The sequence below is a fragment of the Buteo buteo genome, chromosome 6 (assembly GCF_964188355.1).
Source record: "Buteo buteo chromosome 6, bButBut1.hap1.1, whole genome shotgun sequence".
Taxonomy (NCBI): domain Eukaryota; kingdom Metazoa; phylum Chordata; class Aves; order Accipitriformes; family Accipitridae; genus Buteo; species Buteo buteo.
This window is the reverse complement of record NC_134176.1, coordinates 18,581,559-18,597,961: the sequence shown is the minus strand read 5'-3', so window position 1 is coordinate 18,597,961 and position 16,403 is coordinate 18,581,559. Positions and strand designations below refer to the sequence as shown.

At 36.5% G+C, this 16,403-nt stretch overlaps 1 protein-coding gene across 1 annotated transcript in view; it reads right to left on the bottom strand.

Annotated features, from left to right (window-relative positions):
* Nucleotides 1-16,255, bottom strand: part of TRIP11 (thyroid hormone receptor interactor 11) — a 34,934-nt gene extending 18,679 nt beyond the window's left edge. Inside the window, exons 1-10 of the mRNA XM_075029946.1 lie at nucleotides 15,923-16,255; nucleotides 13,200-13,276; nucleotides 11,941-12,051; nucleotides 10,533-10,808; nucleotides 9,603-9,671; nucleotides 8,733-8,898; nucleotides 6,692-7,057; nucleotides 5,981-6,021; nucleotides 4,767-4,973; nucleotides 641-3,670 (exon numbers count right to left, since the gene is read on the bottom strand). Coding sequence (XP_074886047.1) covers nucleotides 641-3,670; nucleotides 4,767-4,973; nucleotides 5,981-6,021; nucleotides 6,692-7,057; nucleotides 8,733-8,898; nucleotides 9,603-9,671; nucleotides 10,533-10,808; nucleotides 11,941-12,051; nucleotides 13,200-13,276; nucleotides 15,923-16,061 — 4,482 coding nt within the window. The 5' untranslated portion in view covers nucleotides 16,062-16,255. The remainder of the gene's footprint in view (nucleotides 1-640; nucleotides 3,671-4,766; nucleotides 4,974-5,980; nucleotides 6,022-6,691; nucleotides 7,058-8,732; nucleotides 8,899-9,602; nucleotides 9,672-10,532; nucleotides 10,809-11,940; nucleotides 12,052-13,199; nucleotides 13,277-15,922) is intronic.
* Between the last annotated feature and the right edge of the window lie 148 nt (nucleotides 16,256-16,403).

Sequence of the window (16,403 nt, the reverse complement as noted above, 5' to 3'; positions counted from 1 at the left end):
GTTGGTCTTCTAAAAAAAAGATTCTTCCTCAAATTACGTGATAATTAATAAGCGGCTGTAACTTTTCTCTGAACATATGCTTTCAAAGAAGTATAAATTTTTTCCATATGTCAAATTCTAGAGAATAAACCATTAATTTAGCTTGTCCAATCTTTTTTTTTTTTTCCTTCTCCAGTGGCGTTTCTCCAGCCATAAAAGCAAGATACATAAACCCATTCATCTCACAGGGACATTGTGAAGCAATCACAGTGGAATGACAAACACTAGAGGAAAGCACATTGAAAAATTAGTCCTGCCAGCCAACTCTGCAGAAGTCTGAGCACAATACAGGAAAAATAAAATAGGGCATTTAATGAACAACAGGGCCAAAGCAAAATATTAAGCAGCTGCTCAGTAGATGAGCAATTTCCAAATAAATGAAAAATGTAGTTTATGGCTGCACAATTAACAGATAATCTTGTAAACCACTCACCTGCTGACTTTTAATTTCTTAACTTTGCAGGGGGAGGATTTTTGTTGTAGTGTAAAGCAGTAAGGAGTCAAATGGATTTCAGGCAAACACTTCATGGCTACATATACACAAAAATGCATTACCACGTGACTAATTTTAAAAGATATTAATAAATATGAATGCACATACCTGTTCTTTTTCTTTCAAGAGCTTCTCAAAAGCAAGAGCTTTTTCCGTCATTGAGTGCGACTCAAACTCTTTCTCTTTCAGCATCATTGAAAATTGCATATTAGTCTCCTGAAGTGCTCGGAATTCAGTTTCTTTTTCCCTACACCTCGCAACTATTTTTTCATTTTCTTCTTTCAGTTTTCGAATATCCATTTCTAAAATTAAATTTCTTTCTTTAAGATTAGTCACAGCTTGCTTCAAAAGCTCATTTTCATTTTCTTTGTTACTAAGATTTTCACTCACAGAAAGTAACTGATCACTTTTAGATTTAATTAATATGTCTTTTTCCCTAAGTGATTTCTGTAAGACATCATGTTTTTCTCTCATTTGCCTCATCTCTGACTCAGTCCCTTCTTGACTCTTTCTTTCAATCTCTGATGCTGTAGCCACAGAATCAGATAATCGTTGATTGTTTTCCTGAAGAGTCTTAATAGTTGAATCTTTTTCTTGCAACTTTTTTTTCAGTTGTTCCAACTCCTTTTGAAGGAGTTTAGACTCATCGCTGAGTACATCAGGAGCGCTGTACTGAAAGCCTGAAAGCTGTGAAACAGTGGAAGCCATTGCCACAGATGGTGTTACCAAATCAAGTTTACTCAGGAGAAGATCCTTGGTGTTATGAAGCTGTCCTATGCTGTGTTGAACTTGTGCTAATTCCTGACTAAAACTTTTCAGCTTTTTCTCATTCTGTTCGTAACTCTGAATCAAGCCATTATAATCTACCTGCAACTTTGAATTACTATCGCTTTCAACTGAAATTTGTGCTTGAAGCCTGTGTAACTCTTCTTGGAGGTGAGCTGACTCATGCTGCATGTTCTGAACTGTGGTTATTACTTGTTGTTTCCACTCATCCATCTTCTTTACTTGCTGTTTCAGTTTATCACGTTCCTGTAGAAGTTCCTCAAACTGGTTACTGTTAACACCTCCTGACCCATTATCAGTACCTGTACTGGATGTCTGCAAGACAGTCAATAAGGTTTGACATTTTTGACTTAGAGCATCTATTTCAATATCTTTTTCTCGAATGATACGGGATAAATTCTGAATAGTTTCTCTAGACATATCTTGACTGCTGTTTTCAGATCTATTACATAACTTCTGATTTTCCTCTTGCAACCTTACCAAAGCTGCTTCTTTAGCAGCAACCATATCCATGATATTACGATACTCTGTTTTTAACTGACTGTTTTCTCTTGTCTTTTCACTTAGAACTGCTAATACTTGTTCTCTTTCCATAACATAAGCTTGCAGCTGCTGCTGAAGACAAAGAACATCCTGCCTATAGGAAGCTGAGGAGACTCTAGCATTGAGAGCTTGTATTTCTAAATCCTTCTCTTGAATGATCCGAGTAAGTTTGCCAACTTCATCCTTAGACAACTGATCAATTTGCTGACTTAGAGAAACATTCTTTTCATTTAGAAGCTTAATCTCCATCTCCCTTTCTTTGATACCTTCTACCAGTCTTTCAATTTCAGCTTTAGATAAGTCATGTTTTTCATTTCCATTTTCTCCATTAAGAGTCTGAACTTTGGTTTCCTGAAAAAGATCAGAGGAATCAGTCTGAATAATCTGTCTCTCTTTGTGCAATTGAGTTTTAATTTGTTCAATTGTTTTCTGCAAATTTTTAATTTCCTCATCTTTCTCCAAAGAAAGTCTTTCATGAGTGACATTCATTTGCTCACATTGAAATTTAGACTCATCTATTTCCTTTCTTTGCTCCTGCAAAGACTGCTGAAGTTGCACTGTTATTTGATTCTGATCTTCTATTGTTTTTTTGTGAACTTCTATTTCTTCTTCAAGATTATTCTTTATCACCTTTAACTGCGTTACCTCACTTTCAAGTTCAATAATAATATCTAGAGTTTTAGGCTCAACCACAGGTGTAGATCTAGTCTGCTGATCCTTAAGGCGTTCAATTTCTTCTTTCAAATGATTATTTTCTTCCTTCATGACTGCAAGACTTCTGTCTTTTTCCTCCAAGTTCTGTTTTAAGACATCCTGCTTTTTTGAAACTTTCATATATTCTTCAAGCTCCCGCTTCACCTGAAAGGCTTGATTTTTAAATTTTTCAATAAATACCTCTTTTTCTTTTATGAGTTCTGTCAACTGCTTTTGTCCTCCTAAGCTAGTAGTCAACATCTCTTTTGTTTCTTGATGGTCAATTTCCATCTGCTCAATGCTCCTTTTAAGTTCAGCAATCTCAAAGTCTTTCTCTTGATTGAGTTTAACTAGGCGCTCATGTTCAAGCTGCAATGCAGTGGTATCCATACTACGTGCATTTGATAATTCCTCAATAGTTTGCTTATACTTATGTGCCTGTTCCAAAAGCCTCTTTTCCATCTGGTTTAATTCGCTGTCTAACTGTCTTTTTTCCATTTTCAAAGCCTCCACAACAGTGTCTTTTTCCAAGTAAACTTTATTTTTCTCAGAAATGGCATCACTTAACTCCTGTTTTAGTTCTTCAGTGGCTGCTATCAGCTTTCCATTTTCTATTCTAAGATCAGACAGAGATTTCTCTAAGCCTTCATTTAGTTGTTTATTTTCTGAAATGTCATTCTGTAGTCTCACAATTTCTACTTCTCTTTCTTTCAGAATCAGATCTTGACAAGTGTAGTTAGATTCCTGATTACTTTTTTCTGTTAACTTTCTCAAGGATACAGAAAGTTCCTCCTCTCTTTCTTTTAGTCTCTGCTGCAATTCTCCAATTTCTTTTTTATTATGCAAATTACAGTCCTGGGCGTCCCTTAATTGTTCCTGAAGATCTTTAATATTATCTTGAAGCTGCTGCTTACTTATATGCAAATCATTAAGTGCATATGAACAATGGCTTAGTTTTTCTTTCTGACTATCTAACTCCTTAATAGTTTCCATCTTCTCAATTTCTAATTCTGATACTTTCTTTCTTTCAAAATCTATGTCAAATTTCAGCTGTTTGATGATACTATCAGTTTCTGTATGTTGCTTTGACAGCTGCTCTTTCAGTGTAATCATATGCTGAAATGAATACAAACAAGAATTCATTAGGAGAGGAGAACCAGCCAAACTATACATTTCATTAATTTTTATCCTCTGAACAATATAAAAAAAAATTGAGAGGAAACAAAAATGTTTCACAGTTGTCAATGTAAGTTGGCAAGTAGTATCAACTAGTCAATGCTTAATTAATTAAAACCAAATATCGAATAGGGATAGATTACATTTCACTAAAAACAAGAACACCATCTCCCCCAAAAGAATGCTAGCTACCTAAATCAAGGAACAAAAAGAACTACTTATGAAAAAGGACTGTCAGAATTTGTCAGGGCAGTTGGAATGAGTATGCAGCAAACACCCACTACTTAAAAACAGGGAGGCAATAAATTTTAAATAACAAATTACAGAAGTGAATGCATATCTCTATTTTCAATTTCTTGTTTGACCTTATTTTTAAAACACCCTTGCTAGGATTCATCTCCTAGGAAAACACTTCCAAGTGTTCAATTCCGTAAAGTAAACCAATATTGAAAACACATGGCTTGCAACTATATGTTTACAGGTCAAACACATCAGAACAGTGACAAAAAGGTACCATTCCATTTTGCTTAAATATAATTGGTGACCTTTTTTTACTCCACAAATGCTCTTATTATGAAGAACCTCTAATAAAGTAACTTAATTATTCAACATAATTAAAAATAGTGAAAGGAAAAGAAAAAAAGTTTAAAAAATCATTCATGTTATGTGTACTGTCATAAGACAGAGGTCACAATACCAGCAGGATAAAAACCATCAAAAGTCTTGCAAGGAAAAATCAAGTAGTATTTAACTGCATTTCGGAAAGTAACATCCCTTATCGATAGCTGACATGCCATATTATTTCTTTGTCCATGACAGGTGCGTTTCTTGCACTTCAGAATTTCGCATTGAGATGGCAGATATGGAGAAACACTGGTCCCAGGAAACACTGGTCCCAATATTCTTTTTAAGCGTCAGAGGATAACTTGCATTTCCCTGCTATCTATGTTCAAAGATCAACTGAAAACATAAACACACACACACAAATCTAAACATTTATTTTAGCAGTTCAATAATTAGCTGCAGTATTTATTACCTGAGTAGCTTCTTGATTCTGCTTGTCTAGTTCTTCCAACTCTGCTACTAATGTTTCTCTTTCAGCAATACTTTCATTTAATTCATGTTGTTTCCTCTCCAAGTCTTGTCTTAATTGACTTAATTCTGAATTCTGATCCTCAGTATACGCAGAAAGAATATTCTCATTTTTACGTTGTGCACTTGCCAGTTCCTTCTCAAGTCCCCCCTTAAGTTAAAAAAAATAATTCTAAATATTAGACCTTACCTTGCTGAAATTTATAAACTGTTTAGATTTGAAATGGTTTCTTTTTTCCCTTCAACAATTAGAAGAAAAGCATGCATTTTTATGTTAGAATCTCTAAGCCTACATGAATATTATCCCAGTTAAAAATTCTTCATTGTGAAGTATTTCCCTCTAGCATTCATATATACACATTTATCTTCTCATCACTAAGTTTAGGAGTGCAATTTACAAACCTCTGCACAAAAAGCCATGGTCTGACAAACAAAGTTATATCCACCTTTGAGGTATGGATCCGCAGCTGGGGTAAACTATTTTATTCCCAAGGTACACCCTAAACATGTAGTATGCTGCATGGTGAGACAGGAAGTTTTAATTAAGGACATCTGAATAACGTCCTTAGTAAAATGCCATGGGAACTCTTGAATGCATGCAAAACCCAGAAGAGCCTGGCTGAAAAATACTAGTGGATACAAAGTAAACTAAGCCAAAGCTCTCAAGCCTGAGTTTATAAAGGACTAAGTCAACTTTGCCAAAAACCAAAGGTGTGTTCCAGAGAAACTGTTCCACTGCTAAACTTCATCACTAAGGTGGAATGTAGTATTATTAGAGTACTACATGGAAGAAAAGAGATATTTTACAACTGATAACAGTGTCAAAACTGAAACGTGCCAAAGTAGAAGAGGTGAAAAATGACAAATTTTACAGAATGTGCTATTAATACTTTTAAAATGTACATTACAGCAGCCTAAGTAGCAATGGGATAGGTGGAACTCCACTAGTTTTCTGTAACAGAGTACACTGTGGAGTTTCACAAGTCAAAATGTATTATTTCTATCAACTGCACATAATCTACAATTATTTCCACAATTACAAGGTTATTTATGTAGAAGTGTGAATGCTCCGAAAAAGTATAGTGCCAGAATGTGTATTTTCCATCAGTAACTATTCTTATGAACTTTTTTGTTGGCTTAATTCAGAAATTGCTTTACCTGATTTAAACTTGAAAGTCTTGCTATTTCATTTTCTGCTTCTATAAAAGAAAACAGAAAATTACATCATTTTCCTGCTTTCCAAACAATAAAACCAAATCATTCTCCCACCTTGCCCCAACAGAACTCTGCTGTTCAGAATAGTTTTCACAGCATTTTGTGATGATAAGCATCGGCGCTGTAAAAGATTCAAATGTACCATCAATGACACCCACCAAGTGAGTATTACTTTTACAACTGAGCCCACAGTAGGAGGACATTGGTACTACAGCGTATCAGTTATGCAATATTAAAAGATTTTCTACATACAGATATACTTCTTAAACAGGTATGTTTCAGTGTTTCTTTAAGGAGACGGTATTAGCAATGGACTGCCTTTACACACAAAAAAATGTACTTTTAGAATTTAAACAAACAACTTTTATTAAGGCTTACTTACTTTTAAAGAAAGAAAAACCTATCAAACAGTTGGCAGACATGATTACTTACCTAATCAGAAACCCCTATGATAATCACACTAGTCCTAATTATGTCTCCTTTTCTGCTTAGCCTTACCCCAATGGACAACCCTTTTCTAAAGCAGCAATTTTTAAAAGGTACATATTCTCATATTCAGTTTCAAATTCTTAAAATAAATTCTGAACATGAAAAGTGAAAGCCTGTGAATATATACTAAAAATAAAAAATAATAATAATAAATCATCTTTGTACCTAACAGTGCTTGCTGTAGTCTGGCAACATCTTCTGGTAGTGATGTCCTTGACTGGAGCTTCTTCTCCTGTTCTTTCAGGAGAGTATCTTGCTCTGCGAGAGAACTCTGAAGCATACTAAAGTCAGATTTAAGATTTTCATATTCTCGTGTTATTTGGACTTTTTCTACTTTTGCCAGTTCTTGCTCTTTTAGAAGAATTTTGTTTTCTTCTTTGGCAGAAGACAATTTGTGATTTAATTTTCTTATTTCATCCTCTAGGTCCTTTACAACTTGCAACTCTTCTACTCTTCCTCCTTCTAGACTCTGAGCATTTTTCTTCTGTTCACTAATTTTAGAGTCATCCATGGCATCAGCGCTCACACCATCTAAAAAGCAAAAAAAGATTGTTTGCAATATTAACCAAAGCCAGCACTACAGATCTTTTGCTTTAAAGTCTCTTCTTCCACCCCTTCTCCTGACAAGGGGAAATAGTCTAAACCAAAGACATCATCATCAACAACAGAAAGCTTACTTAAATAGAATTAACATTTGAAGCAGTGCTATACATATTACTGGTTTGATAAGCAGCTTTTCAAATACTTCAGCATTCCTGGCTCGAAATACTTTTAAAAGGTAAGTGTTGCAAGACATACATTGTTCACAATTTACTTAAAATATACTTGACCCCCACCTCTCTTGGTGGGGAGATGACAGAATCTAATTTATCAGGATTTGGAATCCTTCGATTTTCTAAAAATAATTTATAAACCCCATCTAATTCAGCCTGATGCAAAATCCCTGTTTATAATGTAATTAATTTCAAAGGCTTGCTGAATGGTTGTTATAGAAAACAATTTGCTACAAGTGAGTCTATCACTTGCTAAACGATGCAGAGTTTTTCACCTAAAGATTTCATTTTGCAGAACTGATGTTTTTACAGATCCACCATACTATCATGACATTCATGGTTCTGTACAAGCCTCACAATGTAATTTCCAGGTAAGTTACAGAGTATAAAAAGGCATAATCAAAACATGTACAGAAAAAAAAAGTTAAATGAAAGCACAGTGCTTGTGAATTCATTTTAGTGTAAGCTCAAACATTTCCTCCTGTCCCAGTCTGTATTATGTTGTTAAACAGAAGCAACAAAATAAAAATGTAAAATACTCTAATTCTTCAAAAACTGTAAGCAGAATTTATTTTACAGACAATTTGTAATGCAAAAGATATGGAACTTCTGTCTTTGACTTCATTAAATTAGTCCTGCTGGTATACCTACATGCAGTAAAAGACAGATTACATCTTAACAGGCATCTGATTTTAAGAAATAAATTCCTTATCAGCACTACCCTAGAAATTAAAAGGCTGTGAAAATATTTCCCTTCTTTCAAAGAAAATGGATCTCTCTTTCCAAAAGGACAGTATACACTCTTTCGAAGTAAGAGTTTTAACAGATAACAGAGGTTTACAGGCAAATCTTATATATTTGTGCAAAGAAACCCCTAACGGAAACCCGATATGACTATTTTTATGGAATATGAAATACCTACAAGATAACGAAAAGCTCCTGGTGAGAACTACTGAGCTTCTCCTACAACCTACTCATGCCACAGCCTAAGGCGTGGTCCTTATGGCAATCTTTGAGCTTTTGTCAAGTAACCCAATTGGCACATAGAACTTCTCACCCAAATGATTTTTGTGCTGAGATTTTCTTACCTTCAACTTTGTATGTCTTGTCCACACCCATATTCAGTGTAACTTAAAAAAACCCAGGAAGTGTAGAATTTAGAGCACAACATTTGATATATACAGAAAATGACCCTCTAGATTGATATATGTCAGAAGATGAAATGCTATCGTTCCAGTGTCCAAGCCAACCACAGTGAATAAAACATACTAGGACACACACGTGTCTTAAACATGAAGGGGAATTAAAGGTGAAATTCAAATTCCTAAACATCATGTATTTGATATCTATTACACTGTTACATACATATTTGACACTTTAACCAAAATTCACTGTATGTTAAATTAAAAAAAAAAGCATGTGGTAATAAAGACCTTGCTGTAATTGATTCTCAAGTTCTTCAATTCGCTCTTCATATTCGCTCAACTCTTCTCGGTGTCGACGACTTATCTCTACCAGCTTTTGTCTGTGTGCATCCTGCAATACTGAAAGTTCATGTTGATGTTCATCTATTTCTTGACTTAAATTCTGTTTGAGCTCCTACAAATATCATTAGAGAAACAGAATGGTAAAATACAGTACAGAAGCTTAAGAAAGAAAAAATACAAAAGAAAGAAAAAAGTTTTCCCTAGTAAAATTAAAGATTTATTAAAGGATTTCTCATAGGAGAGCTCAAGTTTCTTAGCTTTTGTTGGTTTGGATTTTTTTAAACATGTTAAAAGACATCCCTTTTAAAAATACATTTACACAAACAGTATGCTCTACACAATAGCAAATACTAAACCAATGTAGAGACATAATAACTCTGTCATAGGAAGTGGATACACTAGGACATATTTCTAGTAACTTTCAAGGATGACATGCAAATCCATATTTTGCATCTTCAATGAAAAAAGGCAAGATGTTTCTGAGAAGGGAGAAGAAATTATTTTGTGTATCTAAAATTCAGTCTCATAAGTCATCAACAGCTTCTGAAAGTGATTTGCCCTCATAAATACTAATGTCATACTTTTAAGCTTACATGCTATATTCATCAAATCACGTAAATATCCTTTCTCAGAGTAACTGACTGTTTTTAAATATTGTACTGCTGACTGAAATGCTGCTGTGCTATTACATGTCCACATGCATTTTTAATAGAGAAAATGTAAGTGCTAGTGTTGTACACATTTTAACTATATTCACAAGTCATGTGACCATATGCAAAACCATCAAGAATACAGCAGTCTAAGTTGTGATCTTACCTTAACAATATTTTGCAGTTTGCATATTTCACTTTGTTCAGCATCATATGTCCCTTGTGCTTTGGAAGACTGAGAAAAGAAAAATCACATATCCATGTGAAAATTGTGATAAATACATGTGGTTTTTATGTGCTTCCTCTACTGGTACTCAGAAGTAGAAAACAACAAAGCTAACATGAAGCAAAATTCAAATCTACAGTACTTTTGATCAAAAAAAAAAAAAAGACATTCTAATGGAAACATTTTGATTTTCCATGGATTTTTTTTTTGTTACATGCAAACTTGTAAAAGTTTGGGGTGGGCAGTGTTATTGCACTTATAACTTATTGTTATAAGACAGCAGGGTTGCTTAACTTTACTTGAGTATTTCCACATGGGAAAAGTATACCTCTGAAATCTGGCTATAGCTTGAAAAATGATGACTCGCATCAACAACAGCTTGAAAGATTATATTCTTTCTTGTCTCAGCAGACCATGAATTACAACTGACTTATTAAGGACTGAGAGAAGAATAAGTAAAACCAGCATGCAAGTATCCAACTATCACTTTGAACAGTATTGTGCTGTCAATAAATAATCGATATCACAACCAGGAAGAAGAAAAGTATTTTTTGAAAGGCTGCACAAAAATGAAACCCTGAAGTAGTATTCTAGGCAAATGTTTATGAAACCCTTTTCCTAACATGACAAATCATGTATATAAGCATCACAAAAAAGCATTTGGAAGTTAGTCACTGAATGTGTCCCTAGTCATGTGACAGCAAGAAAATGACTGAAACATTATTAGGTTTCAGCTCTTCCATCAAATCATGTTACTTCTAGAAACTGTACAGCATGAACTTTGAAAAGACCCACTCCAAAAAACCCAAATGCAATGAAAACACTAATTTGGAGGGGAGAGGGGAGGGTAAATAGAGGGGAACCACTTACCAGTGCAATCTGCTTCCAGTGGTCAACCTCAGATTCAAGCCTAGAAACTTCATTGGACAATCTGTTTATTTCTTGTTGTGACCAGATTATATCTCCAAAATCCATGTCATCTCCTTCAAAACCTGAGGAGTGTCTGACCACTGGAACATAGGAAGCTGATGTAGCAGCTGGTGGCAAAACACCAGCTCCTGACTGTGCTGACTGAGCAGCCTTCTGTACTTTCTGCAGTTGTTCCTGTAGAGCATTCTGTCTAGCTTTTAAGTGGCTGATTTCCACCTGAATATACAGAATAAAATGCACTGCTTCAATAAGAATATCAAGATACACTCTGCTTTAGCCCTTGTGGCCTTATGAAATATGAACTAACCAAACAACTCCACTCCAGCACAAATTACTGATCACTTTCACTAAGAAGAAAAAAAACCCCAAACACTCTCCTAATGGAGAAAAGCAGTCCTAGCCGATGTTTTACAAGGTATCTCATGCAACAACACATATTAAAAGTTTTAATAGTTTTCAGTTAAGTAAAAGTTCAGTAAAAGTGTTTGCTGATTTTTTTAGAAGCCAAGGTACCCCAATACTATAGCAAGATTCAGGCTAACATGTTCTACAAAAAATTAGATATTTAAAGAGGGTATTCAGATATGAAAATTAAGCAATATATGATGCTCCCCCAGTTATTTATATTGCATTTTATTTCTCTTAAGTAAATTTTCAATACACTGAGTTGTTAAGCCTATTTACAATAAACTGAAATTAGCTGCATGCAATTTTCTCATAACAACTCTATTATTGTATTTAATAAGCAGAATTCTATATATCTCAAAATTCTGCCTCCTCTAGTTCCTACATGCATTTACAAATAAAGCAGAAATAAAACTCCTATTGTGTAATTCTAGGCATACTGGCAACTTTCTTCATTTAAAAGGCTATGAAATTTCATGTTACACAATAGGCTATAAAGCTGATGTTCCCATCACAAAGGGACAATTCGCAAATTATGAAAGCTAGTTCTGTTCCCTCTAATTGTATATGTTAAGATAAATAATTATGATATCTACAGACAATATAACTGCTTCAAATGAGAACTTGCTCCTATTGTCTTCCTTAATAGCAGTTTAAGTGTCCTTTCTCACAGTTACTCCAGAAACAACAGAGATTCTGATATATGCTAGACATTCCCAGAGTTCTCTCTTGCCTCAACTACCTCCTGACAGCTCTGCTTATATTACATGATTCAATGAAATACATGTCTCAGTCTCTCAGTGTCTACATTAACAAACCAAGAAACCATAACGTGACCAATACTTCCACTGAAAGAGCACAGATACTATAACAAAGAGATTACACTGCATAATACATACGTTTATTGGACATACTTACTCAAATATTTTACTCTGTATCCTACCTCTTTCTGTTGAAGCTGATTGCGGTACTCTATAGATAACTGCTTTATCTGAAGCTCTGCCGCTTCATGCTTTTCTTCTAAATCACTACAAACTTTTTTCAGTCTCTCGTTCTGGCAAAAATGAGAAAAGAATGTTGGTAAATTCAGAACAGTTCTTATAGAATTAGAAAAGCATAAGTCTGCTGAACAGTAAAGAAATCAATTAAATTGTACAGATTTCTCATGTTATTTCACTCAAAACACACAGTAATAGTAACTTCCAAGTGTGGGCCCAAAATCATGTTCACGTCCAAGCTTTACATTTTTGTATCCCATGGACCCTAGCTCGCTTTCAGAAAAAGGTTTGTGGTGACCAGAGGTAAATGCCAAGAAGAAAAATTCAGGGCTGAATTACATCTTAGCATGATCTACAGGTGGAATTTAGGAACAGCCACAGAGCACAAATCAGAGCTAATATCCATACAGTCTGCTATTCTCTCTCTGACATTGGCCAATAGCAGATGGCAAGAGTCTAGAAAAAGGACAAGCAGGAACAGTTACTTCCCCAAAATACTATCGTAACTTCTCAATGCTCTTGAGGGCTGAAGATATACATGAAAGTTGTTGGTTTATGGCCATTAAGTCACAAGACCAACAAGTTCTTTGTAAAACTACACAAAGTCACTTTCCACAAGGGCACATGGGATTTGTAAGCAGTTTTGGAAGAGCACGAGCAACTGTAGCTATGTCAAAATGACCATACAGTGGGGCAACACAGACAGAGAACTGCATCAGGGAACATGTACACTCTATACTTTGAAGCCTGCTGCAAAAGACATGCTGTCCAGCATAACTGGGCATTCTAGATCTGCTTTTATTTGTGGTCATATACAAAATGCTGTAAACCATTTTTAACTCTTCACCAGCTAAAATTTATGAAAACTTAAAAGACTTTTGCATTTGCAAGCTTTTCAGAGCCCAATCTATTGCTGCAGTCCAAGTCCACGTGATAGGTACTAACAGTTGCAGGATGCAGCAGTTAGCAGAAGATGAAACTTGCACCACATGCATACTCCAATAAAAAAAAAAGTGCTCCCATAACTGTGATGGTGCTTTGTCACCAAAAAAAAAAAAAAAAAAAGAGCAACATTCTAATCCCACTGTCACCCTTGTTTCTAGATTTACCCAGGGACAAGCAACTTCACTGCAGCATTTCACCTTTAACAGAAACAAATGTTATTTATTGCTTTTAACTACATTAGTGTTCCAAAATGTCTTACTTCAAACTTTTGTGCTGCATTAATACTTTCTACTTCTCTGAGTCTAGAATTGGACACGTGGAGTTCTGTTGCTGCATCTGAAAGAAAGGGAAAATTTTCATTTTTATTAAACTACTTTTAATCTGTTAAGTAGACATCAGTTAAGAACACAGTAAGTATCTTACTTCAGACTGCTTCAATGTTCATTCCTAGGTAAATATCAAAAGCTGCTTTTATCGGAATACTGTCGGAATTATTTTTCAGACCAGAGAGTCTTTCTGAACCTAACTGAGTTCTCTCTTACCTAGGCTTTAAGTCAGATCACAAAACTAACAGAAAAAGTATGGATTTAAGCTTTAAAATTAGGGAAAGGAAAAGTTTTTACGTCACTATTTCATGTCACTGAATCTGTTTTTTCATTTAGGACTTTGTACCTGACACGACAGTTGTGTGTTTCTCAGTAATCTCATGAGAAGTTTCAAAACAAGAATTAGTTCCTTAACATACATACAACAGTGACTAAATTTTCAGAAAAAACATGCACCCAAACCCAATGAAATCCACAAAATAATCTATACAACAAAACACCAACCCTGCCACCCCTGTAAAGGCACAAAACCCCGTAAAACATGCTTTCATTTACAAAGGTGACACAATCTACCGTACCAGTTTATCTACTACAAAAAGCACATAATTCTGTCCCTGGATACTCTTCCTCTAATGATCAACCTTCCTCAAATAGGCTGTGTTTACTTCTCCCACTTCTAATGGATAGAAGTAATGCATTTCCTTTTATTAATGAGAAATCATCCTGAATTGACTATAAAGCAACCTTGACAATTTTTCAAGCTTTGAAATAAATATAATTTTCAAGTAAATACTGTACTTCTTCATTTCCTATGTGCTGTTTAAAACTGATGCAGCTCAAGTGCTGCAGAGGCAACAATCTGCCCATGAAAACTGCTAAACTGAAGATGTTAAAGTCTATAATCCACAAACACCATCTTTAGTTCAGATGACAGTCAAAGCAGTGAATGTAAGGGATAATATTAAAAATTAGGAAATATAAGAAAATTAGGAAATAAAAAAAAAAAAGGGATGCAAGGAACTGCTTGAAAAGTGTTCTTTAGGCCACGTAGTATTTAAAGGTCTTTAAGGAAGAGTACTTAGATGCCACTAGATTTTTACACCCTCAAGGCTAAGTAACCCATAAAAACATACTACTCTGAAATTTGTTGGAAACGTAAGTTGTTCACAACAGTATCTAGCAGTCAAGTACGCTGGAGGTAACTACTGAACATCAGCACACCTCTCTGGCACAAACTAAACACAAACGTGTGAATCGGAATCTCAATTTATCTTTTAAAAAGGCAAAACAAACGCACTAGATGACTACACAGTTCAGAGGTGTAAATTAAGCTTCCAAACTAAACTAATGCGGATTTTGGAATGTAAAATAATTCTAAGCAAGTCTTTCAGAAAAGAAAAAAAAAAAAGATAACTTTGCAGTTATCAGAATAAATTTCTCTTTTCCAAGCAGTCTACCCGTATACAAAAAAATCCCATCCATATGAGACCAGTAGTATCAGCTTACCAACAAGATTTATATAATACTTTCACAATGCTTCATGGTTGTGAAGTTGCAAACAAAGTAGAAGTGTTTAATTTCACGTTTAAGATGAGTATTCAGAAGTCTTAGCTGTTCTTTGTGGTTGCTACTCTTCACACTGTTTTGAGAATGCTAATTTTTCTCAAGAAGTTGTAGTTTCAGGATGGTAAACGGTACTAGTGGTATTAACCTACTGATATTTATTATACAATATATACAATTTATATATTTATACAATTGCTTTACCAGAAAAAAATCAAACTTTTTATTCAAAAACTCATAACAAAAAGGCATCAAAAATATAAACAAAAAACTATAGTCTAGAATAAATTTAATATTACTTTATTGAATATCTTACTCTGGTATCTCAGCTTTTTTGTTTCAATTTTGTTTCATAAATAAGTCATCCTAGCTTCTAATCCCTACAAAACAAGGGCCATGTTCTCCTACTTGGCTGTAGGAGAATGGTAGAACTCCACAGGTTTCTCTGGGCCCAACTGAAATATGACAAAAACATCAGAAACACTGGACCTTTGCCTGTGTGACACGTCAGACTTAGATCACCTCAGTAGCAAAAAACCCCCTCTGTACTACTACTACTACTACTACTACTCTGCAGTGTTATGAAATCACTCTAAAAGCAGCTAATCAAAGGGGGGTTTAGATAAAATAAGCAAAGAGAACGGAGGAAGACCGTTGTTTGTGTGCTTTCATTACTGATCAACACAACGCTTCACACAATTCGGAAACATCCGAATAATAAGCCTAGAACAGGTTTACCTCTGCTATTACAGCCTGGGAATACGTGTGTTTATTCTCCAGATCCTGAGGTCACTGGCACGGAATAAAAACGAAAACAAAGCCAGCAAAGCCAGCGGCTCTCCCGAAAGGCACCCAGCCGCGGTTTGGCAGGACCCTTCAGCTCCCTCACGGCCGGGTGCGGGTGCAGGTGCCGGTATCGCCAGCGCAGGCCCCCGCCGCTGCCGATCCCTGAGGAAACCGGCGGCGGGAGGAAGGGCTCTCTCACGAAACCAGGCCTATCCTAGCAGCGGCGCACTCAATAGAGACAGCCCCGGCAAGCGCAGACACACACCCCCCCGCCCCCCGGCCGGCCCGGCGCCTCAGCCCCCCTTACCGCCCACTTCCTCCGCGCCCTCCAGCAGGATGTCCTTGGTGAAGCTGGAGATCTGGCCGGTGAGCGAAGACAGGCTGCCCCCCACCTGCCCCAGGGACTGACCCAGCCCCGAGCCCAGCCCGCCCAACCACGACGCCATCGCCGCCGCTCAGAGGGCTCCGGGCCTCGCTCAGCCCCGCGCCCGGCGGCCCCCACAGCTGGCAGCCGGCTCCCGCGGGCGAAGGGGCGGCCGCGTCCTCTCTTCTCCTCGCTAGGGAGGGTCAAGGCTCCCGCTGCGGGCTCAGTAGACCGGTCTCGGCGACCCCTCCGCCAGCGCCGCGCACATCCCCCCTCGGCACGACCCGGCTCAGCGGCTCCTCCCGGCGGCTCCGGCTTCTGCCACCTCGACGGTCGCCATGACACCCCCTCCCGGAACACCATCGACAGCGGCCGCAGCCGGCTAGCGCGCCCTCGCGGCGGCGATGACGTGTGTGAGGCAGCG